Raw genomic sequence first — 17696 nt, 5'->3', positions numbered from 1 at the left:
ATATTTGAAATTCTGTCATGAGAGAGTGACCGACACGGTCTGTGCTGCTCTAAGATCAGGTACAAAGTCCTAAGGAAATATTAAGCAAGCACATTCTAATAAAGAGAGAAGTCTAAAAATAGACTTCTTCACAAATAATTATGCCGTCCGTTTCTTTCATCTGTTCAACACATCATTTGCGAGGTTCGGATGTGGCAGGCATCAGGCACACGATGGTGAACAACAGGCGAAGGCGCTGCCCGTGGTGGACTTTAATTCTTTGCGTGACGCGGGGCTGTTTACAGATAACTTTTATACAGTCATTTGACTAAGAAGCAAGCTCCCCATCCGGATATCTGGAAAGTGATTTCTACACGTGGGCCAGGCTGACTTGGAGTGAACCCTGGCCAGGGAGAACCGGCAAGGAGAATAACCCAGTGGCGGGCTGGAAGGTCTGCGCAGTCTCAGTCACCCTAGGACTAGGGAACCCAGGGCGTGTCCCCCCGTTGTCCCCCGCAGCTCCCGGCTCTCGCCCCGCCCCACCCCCGCCGCTCGCCGGTGCCCCGCCTTCCCCCGCCCACACCCGCCCCTTTAACTCGCGTCGCTCGGCCCACGGGATTGCGAGCTCTTCTCTCGCGAGATCTTCACTGTACCGGTGCTGGCTGCGTTGGCTCCCCCGGGCGGCGGTAGGGAAAGGTTCCGTCGCGATTTTTCCGCTCACCTGGGTCTGGGCCAGAGGCCCTGGGTGGTTCTGGGGGCCGGGACCGTGCGGCTGTCGCGCGGGGTCCCGGAGGAGAGCGTGGGGCGGACTCACCGGGCTCGGGTCGGCCTGGGCCGCGTGCGCGCCGCGTGTGGCCGCCGTGTCGGGCGGGTGGCCGGCGGGCGCGGGGACACTGCCCGGAGACTCGGGCGGCGGGCCGCGCGGTCTGGCCGCCGCAGGGCCAGGGCGCCCAGACGACGCCAGGGGTCCGCGGGCAGGCCTCGCGGGGCAGGCCCCGCCATCCTCTGGGCGCTGGTGTCAAAGGAGTTCCCTCTTCCACAGTCCCCGCCCGGAATTGCCGTCTGTTTGCCGCGTTGTGGCGCTTGGCTGCCTTCCTCGGAGAGGCGGGAGGAGGATCGGGTCGCGAGGGGAGCAGACGAGGCTGAGATCCCGCGGCGCGCTCTCGTAACATCGGGGGCCCCGGAAAATGGAGTACATGGCGGAGGCCGCCGAGCGCAGCCCCGGACACATGTGAGTCGCGGCCGGTTCCCAAGCCGCTCCGACGTAGAGATGCTAAAGTGACTCTTTGACACCTACGGGGGGGAGAGCTTTCTTTTTTTAGAGAGGGGATTTATTTTGTCTTCAGTGGGAAAAATGACAAGCCGTATTTCCTGAGAGAATAGAATTCATTTTTAGGTGGCAATTTGTTGTAGTAAATACTTGCTTTGAGAGTGGTGTTCACCATACATTCTTCTAGCTTGGCGCTGGCCCCTTCCATAGCCATTAGCCTCCTGTGGCTGTTTAAATGCAAAGTAATTGAAATGAAATAAAATTAAATATTCCGTTCCTCGGTTATACGAGCTGCATTTCCAGTCCTCGTGAGCCACGTGTGCCTGGTGGCCACCATACTGGACATCACCAATTATAGAGCGTTTCTTTTCAGTGATTCTTAAACATGTTCTGCCCCCACTGCACTTGGGGTGATGACAACCCCGTCGCTGGTCCTGAATCACTGAACACGGTACTCTTTCCCTGTTTTAAAACGTTTTCTGCTCTAGGTAAGTGTTTACACTTGGGCAGTCCCTGTGTGATGCTGAGGCTTTAAAAAGATTGCCTTTGGACCGTAAAGCTGTCTCGTGATTACTATCAGAAATAATTTAGACTCTTTAGACATGGGCCGTATTCATTCAGGATTTTTTGCAGTTGTGGCCATCCTTGTTTTTTTGCCCTAGTTTTCCAGGCTTGTTCTTTATCTGTTACATCTTTGAAGATTGCTCTAAGTCAGTTTTTAAAAAAGGGCAGAGATGCGATAGCCTAACTTGAAAGCCTTTGTTTGATAGTTTTTGAATTTAACCAGTGCATTTATGAAATCTAATTTGAGAAATTTATGCTTTATTTATTTAAGCTTGTGCTGCGAGTGTGGTGTCCCAATTAGTCCAAATCCTGCCAATATTTGTGTGGCCTGTTTGCGAAGTAAAGTAGACATCAGCCAAGGCATCCCAAAGCAAGTCTCTGTGTCTTTCTGCAAACAATGCCAAAGGTACGGTGCGGTATTATTTTATCCTACTTAAGCTGGGATTCATATACAGGAGAGCCACAGGGATATGCCGAGGTTACGCCAAGAGACAGAGAAAAAAGCATGTAAAATTGAGATTTAATTTTTATTTATGTTGGTGTCACCAAAGATTTTAGAGTTTGCAGTTTTGTAGTGTACTTTTCTAGTTTGTCCTGCTAATCTCGTAAGATACTATAAAGGTATTTGAATCTGTCGTTTTCTGTTAAGGGAGTAATAGATTTGATGTGTACAGTTAGTAGATATGAGTTGATGTTTGTGAAAGTGAGAGCAGATCATTAAGGACGTGTTACTGTTATTGCCATGATGGTTTGTCACTGGAAGCTATGTACAATAAAAAGCATCTTATGTTTTAAGTAATTTAACAGTGTGTTTTAAGAATTATATCTGTTAATGTTCCCATGTAACCAAAATGACTGTAGTTGATGGAAATAAAGCTCAGTAAACCATATCTGGGGTTGTCTGAAATAAAGACTGGATTTGAAGGCAGACGTCTTCTTCTGAAAGTTAGTGTTTTATCCCTTTGTTTTCTTTAGTAGTTGGCATAAACAGCTTATATCTAGTAGGCCTTTGAGTAACAAAACTGCCCAGTGAAACTGCCCATATAAAATTATAATTTTCCAAATGGATTAGGACTCGAGTGGTTCTTAACTTTTTTGCGGGAGAGGGGTTCATGAGAGAATTTGGAAACTCTCTCTCCAGAAAAATGCTTAAAACATGTACTTACGTGCAAACAGGTGAAATTGTTTTAGGGAGTTTACAGTTTGCAAGCTTGGCGAGTGTGAGGCTTAATCTGTTGTAAGTATTTGCTATTCTTAAAAGCATGCTGGAATGAGACAGCACTGAATCAGGAGACCTGATTTGTCTTGGATTTCTCACAAGTTAGTTTTTTGAAACTCTTGGCCAGTTAACCTGAGTCTTAATTTCCTCATCAGAATGAGGGGGCTTTGTTAGATGACACATGATGCTCTTTCTAATGCCAAAAGCATGCTTATAACAAAGGGACCTGTTTAAAGTTTTTGAATAAACCTTTACAGGTAAAAATGAGAACATTCACTTAACAAGTATGGCAAAAAGAATCATTGACATGACATTTTTAGAAGTATTATGTATTTAACAAACACTGAGCACTTACTGTGTGCTAGGCACTGTCCTAAGGCCTGGGCGGGCTGGGCTAAATAACTTAAAGCACATGCATGAGGGATTTAAGTTTTAATTTAGTCAGGCTTTATGTAAGATTCTAAAAGTTGATTTTTACCATTTAAAATTTGGAAGAGACTTGAGATAGGCGAATAGTCTGAACTATTGTTGATACATGGTGTGAGGTACTAATTTCCTTGTTTTGTGTGTGAGAAATAAGCAGTTCTCAAACATTTTAGATGTACATTATAACTGGTTTAATGCTGTTTTGAGATGATTTCTACCTGTTTTTCAGAGCATAGCTTCAAGGAACTCTTGGGCATTTTGTCATCCTCACTGGAATTCTTACTGGTGTCTAAAGTAATCAGACTTCTTTAATAGGTTATTTCAGATTGGCTTTCTCAAATACTCAGAATTTTACCTTTTCAACTACGGCGACTGGTCTAATTAAAAGTTTTCTGAAACTATTAAAATTTATTTGGGATAAGTGCTTCAGATCACTCATGGGTATTGTTATATCTGGTTAATAATCAGTGTTATTTGGATATTTTTGTGTTTCCTGAGAGATGCTGGGTTTCAATGTATTATCTTCTCTTTTAGATATTTCCAGCCACCAGGAACTTGGATACAATGTGCATTAGAATCCAGGGAACTTCTTGCTTTGTGTTTGAAGAAAATCAAAGCTCCTCTGAGCAAGGTAGGTCAAGTAGCTAAAATCAGTTTTTATAGGTGTGTTGTTTTCTTTTTATAATCTATCCTTTTCAGGAAATCCTTGTATGAGTAGGTCTTTCAATGTTGCTAATAAATACTATCGGTAAGCACTCTACTACAAATGCTGTTTTCATTTTTAAAATTATATATATTATTTTCTTATGGAAATGAAAATCTTTTTACTTTACAAGATTTAATATAGAATCAATTTTTTTATTCATGATTTATTGAGATCCTCAGGTACAATATTTTTTTCTGAAAATATTTATATAAAACCATCACTAAACATAATTTAGGAGGTTATAGTATTAGGGCTCTGGTATTCAGTTTCTTTTTATTTTCATTACTGCCCTGGAAAGAAAACATTTGTGCCTGTTACTTAAAATCAGTGCAAGGGCCGGGCCCAGTGGCTCAGGGGTTAAGTGTGCACATTCTGCTTTGGTGGCCTGGGGTTTGCCCATTTGGATCTGGGTGTGGACATGGCACTGCTTGGCAAGCCATGCTGTGGTAGGCGTCCCGCGTATAAAGTAGAGGAAGATGGGCATGGATGTGAGCTCAGGGCCAGCCTTTGTCAGCAAAAAGAGGAGGATTGGCAGCAGATGTTAGCTCAGGGCTGATCTTCCTCAAAAAAGAAAAAAAAAAAACCGGTGCTTAAATGTCTCCAAAAGTCAAATAGATTTGTCAGTCCAGTTTACCTCTCTACGTAACACTTTCAGTTTTCTTTATGTTAAACTTTATGACTCATTTCCACTAGGTGTGTTTTTAGTTGAAATGGACTCTTTTGGTTTGACGGCCATCAGATTGTCTTTTAAGCTCTGATAACATTTCTTGTAATAGTTCTTTGAAATTTCTCACTTTATTTTCCTCCCTGGAGTTTCTGTTATTCAAATGTTGGCCTTACTGGCCTAAAACTTGGTCTTTCTTTGTAATCCTTTGGTCTTTTTTCCTGGGTTCCTGGATATTTCCTTTTCTTTATCTTCCAATCTTTGTATTGATTTTTTTCCAGCAGTAATATTTTTAAGTTCCAGACTCTTTAATGTTCTTGATGCATTTTGTTCTTGAATTTTTCTGAAAGTTTGATAATTTTTTTTTTTTAATTTCTTTCTGTTCCCTGATTTGTCTTTGGTTTTTTCCTGGAGTCAGTTTGTTGTGTAACTTGGTCTTTCGCTTTCATATGTCAGGCTTTCATCAAATGTCTACTGAGCTTTAATATTTCATTAGTTTATTCAGAAGCTGTTTATTAGGTGTCAGGTCTGTGCCAGTCTGCTTTTGGTGTTGGGGATCTGGCAGTGAATGAGAGAGACAAAAACCTCTGTCTTAGGGAATTTTTATTTTAATTGGCGGGGAAGGTGTGGAGTAGGCAAGGAACAAGATAAGTAAGTATAAATTCTGGGGAGGAAAAAACCAGGAAGGGGATAAGACTGGCACAAGGAAGAGTTGCAATTTAAAATAGAGTTGTTGCGGAGGCCTCACTGATAAGGTGACATTTGACTAAACAGTAAAGGCCAGTAAGGGAGGGAGCTGTGCAGAAATCTGGAGAAGAGCATTGTGGGTAGAGAAAAGAAGTGTAGAGGCCAGAGGCAGGAGCATACCTGCGTGGTTAGAGCGGAGCGGGGAGGGGAAAAATAGTTGGGGATGAAGCCAGAGAAGTCATGGAAAGCCAGAGTAGGTCAGGCCTTGTAGGCCCTTGTAAGGACTGGTTTTTACTCTGAATGTAATGGGCATAGAGGATATAGGGTGGAGTACAGAGATGAATGATTTACGATTTATCAGGATCCCTCTGGCAGCTGTGTTTAGAATAGATGTGATGGGGTTGGGGGCTAGGATGGAAGGTGGGAATCTTTAGATTTTTTTATTTTTCCTTTTTCTCCCCAAAACCCCCAGTACATGGTTGTGTATTTTTAGTTGTGGGTCCTTCCAGTTGTGGCATGTGGGATGCTGCCTTAGCATGGCTTGGCGAGCAGTGCCATGTCCGTGACCAGGATTTGAACCGGTGAAACCCTGGGCCACCGAAGCGGAACACGCGAACTTAACCACTTGGTCACTGGGCAGCCCCGGAGGTGGTGAGAAGTGGACAGATTCTGGATCTGTTTTGAAGGTAGTAGGATTTAGTGATGAAGCTGGATGGGTTTATTGAGACGGAAGGGAGTTGCTGTTATTGAGGTAGGAAAGGCTTCAAGAGGAGCAGGTCAAGGCGGGAGAGATCAGAGGTCATCTCAAAGTGTTGCTTAGATGGCTGTTAGATATGGAAGTAGGAATACTGAGTTGGCAGCTAGGTAAATAAACAAGAGAGTGGTCTGGACTGGAGATAATGAATTTGAGATATAGATGGTATTTAAAGCTATGAAACTGAATAAGATATCCTAGAGTGTATTGATAGAGAAGGGGAGAAATTTGAGGACTGAATCCTGGGGTCTTTAATGATAAAAGTTTAAGAAATCAGCAAAGGACACTGAAAAGGAGCTGCTAGTGAGGTAGGTGAAAAATTAGGTGAGTGTGGTGTCTTGGAAGGCAAAGGAAGCATTTTACAAACGGAGTGACTGGCTGTGTGATTTGCAGCTGATGGGTCAAGTAGTGAGTTCTGTAGGTTTAGCAATGTAGAGATGGTTGGTGACTTTGAACAATTTCTTTAGTGGTGGAGGTAAAGACCTGATTTGAATGGAAATGAGAGAATAGGAGGACAGGAATTGGATGCAGCAAGTGTAGATAATTCTTTTGAGATTTGCTGCAAAGGGAAACAAAGAAATGGGTTAGTGGATGGAGAGAAATAAGGAGAAGGGACACATTTCTTAAGATGGGAGGCGTTACAGTATATTTGTAAGCTACTTGGGAAAGAGTACAGAGGGAAAGATTTGTGAAACTGCAGAGGGAATAATTGGCTGGGGGATGTCCTTGAGGAGTGGAAAAGAGACAGAATATAGCATACTAGTGGAAGAGCATGTTTGTTTGTTCATTCAGCAAATATTCGGCACTTACTCTCTGCCAAGCACCATTTTGGGAGCCTGAAATATTTCATGGAACAAAACAGATCTCTGCTCTCTAATGGGGCGTTCTAGAGGTTGCTCTTGATAGGCACATGGACGGCTCATCTGTGGTAACAGATGTGGTAAGTGGGAGCGTCTGGAGAATCTCTTCTGATTGCTTTTTTTATTGAGGGGACAGAAGCATGGGCAGTAGCTATGAGGGAAAAGCTACTGTTAGATGTTTCAGGAGAGAGGAGAAGGTATGAAATAGTCCTCTAGGAGAGTAGGAGAGAGAATTTTTCCAGAATGATGATGTATGGTTGCTGGGCAGTGCTAAGGGTTACTGTTACAAATTTAAAGACTAACATGGTGTGTATTGATTTTTCTAGGCCCATCAGCTGCACAGGTAAGCCGTAGAGCAGGCAAGAACATTGGATTTAACCAAGGTTATGATTTAGCCAAGTGACTAAGGTGAAATGAGAGAGGGACCAAGGGAATTGAGTGTGTGAGTGGGAATGATTTTGATGACTGATCTTGAGATTAAGCTGGGATAGTATGGAAGTGAGTACATAACGGGGGATGAGGGATGATGAAAAGTCCGTAGAATGAATAGATTTTAGGTTGCAGTGGATTGAAGGGTTTCTGGTGCCCAGGAACTGGAGAAAATGAGCTGGAAAAATGGGAGGTGGTAGCCAGGGAGTGAGGGGTTTGGAATTGAGATTTTGGAGAGATTTCACTTATTGATAATAAAAAGGGTATTGAGTAGCTGAGATAGGAAAGAGGACGGGATCTTGAGGGGAAAGGAATTCAAAGAATGGAAAGGCCGTGGTATTGTGGGGATTGTCTATGAGGAGATTGAAATCACGAAGTGTTAATATTATTGTTGGAAAGAGTGACAGGGAGCCAGGAGCTAAAGTCTTTGAGAAATGAGAGCAGGTGGCCCAAAGATTAACAGATGACTATAACAAAGAGAGGTGGGTGGCATAGCCTGAAGACTTCAGGTTCAAAGCTGGATGTATTTAAGGAGGAGGCAGGGAGAATGATTTACAACTAGCAATTAAGAGCAAGGAGGGTGCCTGTCTGGCTCCTGGTCCAGTGATAGGAAGAAAATGAGAAAAAAAAAATCACTTATTACTTTAATTAGCCACAGGGGGAGCAGTGTATATAATCAGGACATCTAAAAGGTGGAGGGAATGTTCAACAAAGAAATTGAGGATTTAGGAGGTTTTATTGTTAGTGAATATTGAGTTCCAGAGGGCACAGTAAAAGGGTTTCAGGATTTGGGGACAGAATGGGGAGTGTGGGAGATGAGGGATGGCTGAGGTGTCTGGGACTGTGGTAAAGAAGGATAAAGGGTCCAGTAGGGTTGGTTAGTCCTGCTTGGTTGAGGACAGATAGAGTGGGGAGGCTTTGTTGGGGAACGGTGAAGTAGATGTCCAGGGTCCTCTCTCCATTACTGCAAATGGGGCTTGGAGGCTGAGGGAAGGACAGGTTTAGATAGTGCCCGTGGGCCTTCCTCTTGACCCCTGCAGGTGGAGACTGCACCCTAAGAAGCTGCCTGTCACCTTTGTACCTGGTGTGGCTTGTTGACTACTAGGCTTTGTTTTAGGGGGGTAAGTCATATGAGGAGGGTTTTCCTCTAGAGTGCTGCATCTACACCAGCTGGTCTAGTTCTCAACAGATGCGACTTGATAAAATTATTGTCTGCCCACTGATGTCTCCCAAATCTGTCATCTACAGTTCAGATTTCTCCATAGAGCTTCAGACCAAATGTGGATCTTACTATCTGCTGAAAAACTTCACTTGGATGTCTCATAGATAAATCCTCTTAAACTCAAATGTCTGAAACCAAATGCAGCATCTTCTTCCCATCAAAACTGTTCTTTATTTGTGTTAGAAAAATAGTATCACCTAGATGCCCAAGCTGGAATCTATTGAGCATCATTCCAGAATCTCCTTTTCCTTCTTCCCATGTCCTGTAATCATTAAATCCTATAGATTTTATGTCCTAAATAGCTCTTGGATCTTTCCACTTCTGTTATTTCCAGAGCCTCTCAGTCACTTAGAATTCCTGCCCAAGTTATTGAAACAACCTCCATTCTTCTTCCCCCACCCCTTTCCTCAAAACACCCATTTTAGCCATATTGAGCTGCGTTCAGTTCCTCACATATAGCTGACTGTTTTTGGCGGCCTCCTATCCTGCTGATTTAGCAGTGAATTACCATTGTGGATTCAGTATTCAGTGCATGAGACAAACTCTAAGGAATGTTTATTCCTTTTTGTTTTTTTAAGTCACATGTGGCAAGAGTAATCCAAGTATATACTTTTTCCCCCCAGTAATTTTATTGAGATCATAATGGTTTATAACATTGTATAATTTTAGGTATACATTGTATTTATCACTCTCTTCATTGTGCTCACCACCATTAGTCTAATTTTTGTCTGTCACTGTTCATTTGTGCCCCTTAACCCCTTTTGCTCACCCCCTTCCCCTCCGGTAACCACTGATCTGTTCTCTTTATCCATGCATGTGTATCTTCCACATATGAGTGAAATTATGCAGCATTTGTCTTTCTCTGTCTGACTTATTTCACTTAAGATCATACCCTCAAGGTCCATGCTTGTTGTTGCAAATGGGATGATTTCGTCTCTTTATGGCTGAGTACTATTCCATTTGTATATACCACATCATCTTTATCCAGTCATCTGTAGAAGGGCACTTAGATTGCTTCCATGTCTTGGCTATTGTGAATAGCGCTACAGTAAACATGGGATGCATAAATCTCTGGATCATTGATTTCAAATTCTTTGGATAAATACCTAGTAGTGGGATAGCTGGATCATATGATATTTCTATTTTTAATTTTTTGAGAAATCTCCATACTGTTTTTTTTTCGGTGGCTGCACCAGGTTGCATTCTCACCAGCAGTGCATGAGGGTTCCCTTTTCTCCACATTGTCTCCAACATTTGTTGTTTTCTGTCTTGGTAATTATAGCTATTATGACTGGTGTAAGGTGATATTGCATTGCAGTTTTGAATTGCATTTCCCTAATAATTAGTGATACTGAACATCATTTCATGTGCCTATTGGCCAACTGCATATCTTTGGGAAAATGTCTGTTTATATCCTCTGCCCACTTTTTGATCGACTGGTTTGTTTTTTTGTTGTTGAGTTGTGTGAGTTCTTTATATTTTTTGGAGATCAACCCCTGGTCAAATAAATGATTTGCAAATATTTTCTCCCAGTTGGTGGGTTGTCTTTTCATTTTGTTCGTGTTTTCCTTTGCTTTGCAGAAGGTTTTTAGTCTGATGTAGTCCCATTTGCTAAACTTTTTCTTTTGTTTCTCTTGCCTGAGTAGACATGGTATTTGAAAAGATGCTGCCAAGACCAATGTCAAATAGTGTGCTGCCTATATTTTCTTGTAGGAGTTTTATGGTTTTAGGTCTTACATCCAAGTCTTTAATCCATTTTGAGTTAATTTTTGTGTATGGTGTAAGATACTGGTCTTTCATTCTGTTGCATGTGACTGTCTAGTTTTCCCAGCACCATTTATTGAAGAGACTTTCCTTTCTCAATTGTATGTTCTTGTCTCCTTTGTTGGAGATTAACTGTCCTTAGATGTGTGGTTTTATTTCTGGGCTTTCAAATCTGTTCTATTGATCTGTGTGTCTGTTTTTGTGCCAGTACCATGTTGGTTTGATTACTATAGCTTTGTAGTATATTTTGAAGTCAGCGATTGTGATGCCTCCAGCTTTGTTCTTTTTTCTCAGGATTGCTTTGGCTATTCAGGTCTTTTGTTGTTCCTTATAAATGTTAGGATTCTTTGTTCTATTTCCATGAAGAATGCTACTGAGATTCTGATTGGGATTGCATTGAATCTGTAGATTGCTTTAGGTAGTAGGGACATTTTAACATATCCATGTTCTTCCGACCCATGAGCATGGAATATCTTTCCATTTCTTTATGTCTTCTTCAATTTCTTTCAATGTCTTATCGTTTTCAGTGTATAGGTCTTTCACCTCTTTGCTTAAGTTTATTGCTAGGTATTTTATTCTTATTGTTGTGATTGTATTCTTGATTTCTCTTTCTGCTAGTTCATTGTTAGTGTATAGAAATGCAGCTGAGTTTTGTAAATTGATTTTATACCCTGCAACTTTGCTGTAGTTGTTGATTATTTCTAATACTTTTCTGTAAAGAGTGAGAACTTCACTTATTCCTTTCCAATTTGGATTCCTTTTATTTCTTTTTCTTGTCTAATTGCTCTGGCCAATACCTCTAGTACTATGTTGAATAGGAGTGGCGAGATTGGGCACCCTTGTCTTGTTCCTGTTCTCAGAGGGATGGCTTTCAGTTTTTCACCATTAAGTATGATGTTTGTGGGTTTGTCATATATGGCCTTTATCATGTTGAGGTACTTTCCTCCTATACCCATTTTATTCAGAGTTTTTATCATAAGTGAATGTTGGATCTTGTCAAATGCTTTTTCTGCATCTATTGAGATGATCATGTGATTTTTATTCCTCATTTTGTTAATGTGGTATATCACATTGATTGATTTGCAGATGTTGAACCATCTCTACATCCCTGGAATAAATCCCACTTGATCGTGGTGTATGATCTTTTTAATGTATTGCTTTATTCAGTTTGCCAACATTTTGTTGAGGATTTTTGCATCTGTGTTCATCAGCAATATTGGCCTGTAATTTTCCTTCTTTATGCTGTCTTTGCCTGGTTTTGGTATCAGGGTAATGTTGGCCTCATAGAATGAGTTAGGAAGTGTTCGTCGTCTTCAATTTTTTGGAGCAGTTTGAGAAGGATACATATTGAGTCGTCTTTGAAGGTTTGGTAGAATTCTCCAGAGAAGCATTCTGGTCCTGGACTTTTGTGTTTTGGGAGGATTTTGATTCCTGTTTCGATTTCTTGGTTTCTTCATGATTGGTCTATTCAGATTCTCTGTTTCTTCTTGATTCAGTTTTGGGAGGTTGTTTGAATCCAAGATCCAAGAATTTACTCATTTCTTCTAGGTTATCCAGTTTGTTGGCATATACTTTTTCATAGTATTCTCTATAATCCTTTGTGTTTCTACAGTTTCTGTTTTATTTTCTCCACTATCATTTCTAATTTTATTTATTTGAGCCCCCTCTCTCTTTTTCTTGGTGAGTCTGGCTAAGGGTTTGTCAGTTTTTTTATCTTCTCAAAGAACCAGCTCTTAGTTTCATTAATCCTTTCTACTGTTTTTTTTAGTCTTTATTTTATTTATTTCTGCTCTGATTTTTATTTCCCTCCTTTTCCTGACTTTGGGCTTTGTTTGTTCTTTTTCTAGTGCTATTAGGTGCAGTTTAAGGTTACTTATTTGAGATTTTTCTTGTTTGTTGAGGTGGGTCTGTATTCCTATGAATTTCCTTCTTATGACTGCTTTTGTTGCATCCCGTAAGAGTTGGTATGTTGTATTTTCATTTTCATTTGTCTCCAGATATTTTTAAATTTCTCTTTTGTGGTTGTTCAGTAGCATGTTGTTTAGCCTCCACATATTTCTAACTTTCCCAGTTTCTTTCTTGTAGTTGATGTCTAGTTTCATAGCATTGTGGTCGGAAAAGATGCTTGAGATGATTTCAGTCTTAAATTTATTGAGGCTTGCCTTGTTTCCCAGCATAAGGTTTATCTTTGAGAATGATCCGTGTGCGCTTGTTTGTGTATTCTGCTGTTTTTGGATGGAATGCTCTCTCTATATATCTCTTAAGTCTATCTGATCAAGTGTTTCATTTAAATCTACTATTTACTTGTTGCCTTTTTGTCTGGATGATCCGTCCACTGATGTGAGTGGGGTATTGAGGTCCCCTACTATTGTTGTGTTGCTGTTGATTTCTCCCTTTACATCTGTTAAAATTTTCTTTATATACTTTGGTGCCCGTTTGTTAGGTGTGTATATATTAATAAGTGTTATGTCCTCTTGGTGGAATATCCCTTTCATCATTATATACTGCACCTCTTTGTCTCCCATTGTCTTTTTTAACTTGAAGTCTGCTTTGTCTGATAACGGCAACATCTGCTGTCTTTTGTTTGCCATTAGCTTGGAGTATCATCTTCCCTGTCTTCACTCTCAGTCTCTGTTTGTCTTGAGAGCTGAGATGTGTTTCCTGGAGGCAGCATATTGTTGAATCTTGTTTTTTAATCCATCCAGCTACTCTGTGTCTTTTGATTGGGAAATTCAACTCATTTACGTTTAGAGTGATTATGGATATTTGAGGGCTTAATATTGCTATGTTATCTCTTGTTCTTTGGTTTTATGTTTCCATTGTTTCTCTTCCTTTGTATTTCTGGCTGCCATTTCATTTTGGTGGTTCTCTGAGGAGGTTTTCTCAGTTTTCTCAATTTTTGTGAATTGTAGCTCTACTCTAATTTTTTGTTTAGTGGTTACCATGACATTTGTATAAAAGATCTCATAGATGAAATAGTCTATTTTTTCATAGTCTCTTATCTCCATTAACCTAAGCAGGTTCCATCTCTTTCACCTTCCTGAGTTATTGTTGTTAGAAATTATTCTGTTTTGTTTTTGTTTTTGAGGAAGATTAGCGGTGAGCTAACATCTGCTGCCAGTCCTCCTCTTTGCTGAGGAAGACTGGCCCTGAGCTAACATCCGTGCCCATCTTCCTCTACTTTATATGTGGGACGCCTAGCACAGCATGGCTTGCCAAGTGGTGCCATGTCCGCACCCGGGATCCGAACTGGCAAACCCTGGGCCGCCAAAGCAAAACGTGCGGACTTAACTGCTGCGCCACCCTGCTGGTCCCAGAAATAATTCTGTTTTTAATGTTGTGAGTTTGTGACTAATTTGAAGTATTTATAGTTACTTTTGAGGCTTTCTTTCCCTCCAAGTATATACTTTTGCTCATGCGATTTCTAGTAGATGATGAGGTTACCAGGTCTTTGTTTTCTTCTGGAAAGTACAATTTCCATTCAAAAAACAGTGCACTTTTTTTTTAGGGAAAAATGTTTTTTTCCTATGCAAATATTTTACTTTTTGCTTGAATTATTCCAGTTGTATTAAAATAGTCATCAGATTGTCCTTATTCGCGATTTTTGTTGTTGTATCTCTGCTGATAAATCTTTTTTTTTATTGGTGGTGTTGGGTAGTGATGTTAATCACAGATTCCTTAAGCATCTTATGAAATCCATTTACCAATGAATTGTTCTTTCATCTTTTTTCTCCTCAGATTGGAACTTATGTTGCTTCTTGTTTGTGTTTTGTTGAAGGTACGGCTTGTAGATGCTGCCTTTGTTTGGACTGAGCCCCATTCTAAGAGACTTAAAGTTAAACTAACTATTCAGAAAGAGGTAAGCTATATGTAATTTTCTCAGCATGGTTAAAGTGTAGGGAGTGCACATGAGGGGCTGTTGGTGCAAATGAGTGGCTATTGGTAGGTTGGCTTCAACAGCTTAAAAGGAAAAGAATACACTCTTAATTTTAACCCTTTGTTTGCAGAAGCTATTGCTCATGGTTAGTGGGCTAAGATAATCTTTTCAGTTAGTTTCTTTAGGAAAAAGATTGAAGTAAAAACGTGAGCTAAGGCAGTGCTTCTCAAACTTGGCTGATCATCATGACTCACAGTAACTGAACCAAACTGGGTTCAACTAGATATGAGTTGGAATCTATATGTTTAAAAAGCTTCCCAGGTGATTTCTGATGATTAAGCTATGATTGGGAACAATTAAGTTAAGGATTGTTTTCTTTTTTGAGAGTTTTTTTTTTTTGTCTTATTTTTTTTTTTGAGGATGAATTTTACACATAGACACACACACATAGATATCAAAATTCTTCAAAGAATATTCTTACAACCTCTTCAGCTAAAGGTAAATTTGAAATGTTAATCTAATAGATCCTGCAAATTAAACCTGTATGTCTTTCTTGAAATAGTATAACTTATGACTTTAAATATAACTGATTTATTGTTGATGTCTTCAAAGCATTTATGGAAAAATATTTTAAGTTAAATATTAAAGCATCTTCTTCTCTTTTATTTTGGTGAGGAAGATTGGCCCCGAGCTAACTTCTGTTGCCAATCTTCCTCTTTTTGCTTGAGGAAGATTGTTCCTGAGCTAACATTTGTGCCAATCTTCCTCTGTTTTGTATGTGGGATGCCGCCACAGTGTGGCTTGACGAGTGGTGCTAGGTCCACACCAAGGATCCGAACCAGTGAACCCCCGGCCGCCGAAGCAGAGTGTGTGAACTTAACCACTCTGCCACTGGGCTGGCCACTAAAGCATCTTCTTTTAAGAAAAATATTTGTTGTTAAACAGAAAGGAAAGAATGAAGGAGTGTGATTGTTTTCTTTATCAGGTGATGAATGGTGCTATCCTTCAGCAAGTGTTTGTGGTGGATTATGTTGTTCAGCCCCAAATGTGTGGAGATTGCCATAGAGTAGAAGCTAAGGATTTCTGGAAGACTGTGGTTCAAGTCCGGCAAAAGGTAATGAGAGAATGATGATGAGTGATTCCTCCATCTTGTATTTTCTCTTTGTCAGTCATAAATAGCTGGTAAAACCTCCTCCTTTCCCTTCTGTGCAGATCCTTCCGTACCAGGGGTGGTGTAGGTGTGTGGAGCGTCTCCCTGTAGAAATAGGTCACTGTAGGCTTTCACATAACCTCAAAGACTGTTCAGTGTGCTGTGTCTATTGACGGCCTTTCTTTCCATTTCACCTATTAATCTAATAATGCACTTGTGTTTAGACTTTGCACAAAAAAACTTTCTACTATCTGGAACAGTTGATTTTGAAATATGGAATGCATCAGAATACACTTCGTATCAAAGAGATTCATGGTGAGTTAAAATTTAAAAGCATTTGAAGTGATGTTAGAATTTTATTTCAGCTGACCTGTGGAGCGTTTTTTCCTGTACTGTCCGAAAGAACTTTCTGTTAGAGAGAAAAAAAATCTTAGTTCTTTTGCACTGTCCAGTATGGTAGCCACTAGCTGTGTGTGGCTATTGAATACTTGAAAGGTGACCAGTGCTACAAAGGAACTGAATTTTTAATTTTTTTCTATTTTAATTTAAATTTACACCAAGTAGCTGCCGATTGAGTAAACCAGTATGTAGCTACGTTAATGGAAAGTAAAATGCTATGATAGAAAGCTCATTAAAAACTTGTTTTATGCAGAGATCAGTTTCTGACTGGAAGAAAATTATTTTTGACATCTGTAAGTTCTTTTGTAATATTTTTGTTTTTTAGATGGCTAGAGGCATCTGTGATGCATACATTAAATCAGAAGCCTAAACTCAGTAATAATAAACAGTGATGTACAAATGATTTAACTAGATTTCTTGAAGATGGAATTAAAAAATTTTGCATTTAGTTTTATAATGGCTTCTTAGAGTGTGTTATATCTCAGCATTTACTGTTGATGTACCACACTTATACATGCTAGTGATGGATGAATATATCTTTAAATAATAGTAGAAAACATAAATATTCTTTAGCAAACTCTTAAGTTTCTTGCTAAAGTTTAATATTTTTAGATGGTGCTTGCTACTGGTGGACATGTATGTTATTTTCCTAGTCTCTAAAGAACAGGTTTAGAGAGAGCTGTTCTTGAAGGAATGACCAAATTCTTATATTACACTCCTTATTTTTTATTTTTGTTTTTTGATGAGGAAGATTGGCCCTGAGCTAATGCCTGTTGCCAATCCTCTTTTTGCTTGAGGAAGATTGTCAGTGAGCTAACATCCACTCTAGTCTTCCTCTGTTTTGTATGTGGGTCACTGCCACAGCATGGCTTGATGAGTGGTGTAGGTCTGTGCCCAGGATCCGAACCCACGAACCCTGGGCTGCCAAAGTGGAACATGCTGAGCTTGACCACTATGCCACCTGGGGGACAGCCCCTATATTCCTTATTTTAAAACTGAGTTCTGGGGCTGGCCCTGTGGCTGAGTGGTTAAGTTTGCATGCTCCACTTTGGTGGTTCAGGGTTTCACTGGTTCAGATCCTGGGCACGGATATGGCACAGCTCATTAAGCCATGCTGAGGCGGCATCCCACGTGCCACACCTAGAAGGACCCAGAACTAAAAATATACAACTATGTACTGGAGGTATTTGGGGGAAAAAAGGAAAAAAATAAAACTAAAAATTTGTTTCTTTTAAAAGAAAACAAAACATAAAACCTGAGTTTCCCTGTTAACTTATTGATCTGTTAATTCGTTTATCTTGTATGTCTTGGCCAAAGTGCTCAGAAGTTGGTCTTGGGTCCTTAAATAGGGGGAAAGTGATTATCAGTTATGTCACCTGGAGAAAATCTTTTAAGCTTTCTCTCTGACCTGAGTGCATTACCAGTACGTATAAGGTTAACAGTCTAAATTGGTGAAACACAGTTTAGTGAATACTTCTTGTAGGTAAGGTACCTTGCTGCCTGTTTGAAGTAGTACCTGGTTGTGTGTGGTTAGCCACCAGGCAAAAATACACGCTTGTTCTGAGTAACTTTGTTTTGAGTAACACTTTTGGGATTAAGGAGATTCAAATATTCTAGCTAAGGAAGCAAAACACTATATTCTCACACAGTATATACTCACAGAAATATACTCACACAGAATTTTTTTTTTGTAGCAAAGACTTGCATACATTCTGGGATATACGTT

At 40.2% G+C, this 17696-nt stretch overlaps 1 protein-coding gene across 2 annotated transcripts in view; it reads left to right on the top strand.

Moving 5' to 3' along the window:
• The first annotated feature begins 607 nt into the window (after window positions 1–607).
• The window catches only part of NMD3 (NMD3 ribosome export adaptor), a 39416-nt gene continuing 22327 nt past the window's right edge, over window positions 608–17696 (top strand). Inside the window, exons 1-7 of one of the 2 annotated variants that reach the window (XM_046659778.1) lie at window positions 608–665; window positions 1022–1210; window positions 2085–2219; window positions 3993–4089; window positions 14323–14403; window positions 15407–15535; window positions 15796–15886. In XM_046659778.1, the coding sequence (XP_046515734.1) occupies window positions 1167–1210; window positions 2085–2219; window positions 3993–4089; window positions 14323–14403; window positions 15407–15535; window positions 15796–15886 (577 nt within the window). In that variant the 5' untranslated portion in view covers window positions 608–665; window positions 1022–1166. Of the gene's footprint in view, window positions 676–1021; window positions 1211–2084; window positions 2220–3992; window positions 4090–14322; window positions 14404–15406; window positions 15536–15795; window positions 15887–17696 lie in introns of both variants that reach the window. The other variant, XM_046659779.1, reaches the window with a different exon arrangement.

This window comes from Equus quagga, chromosome 4, assembly GCF_021613505.1.
Source record: "Equus quagga isolate Etosha38 chromosome 4, UCLA_HA_Equagga_1.0, whole genome shotgun sequence".
NCBI lineage: Eukaryota > Metazoa > Chordata > Mammalia > Perissodactyla > Equidae > Equus > Equus quagga.
This window is presented reverse-complemented; position numbering and strand designations above follow the sequence as displayed.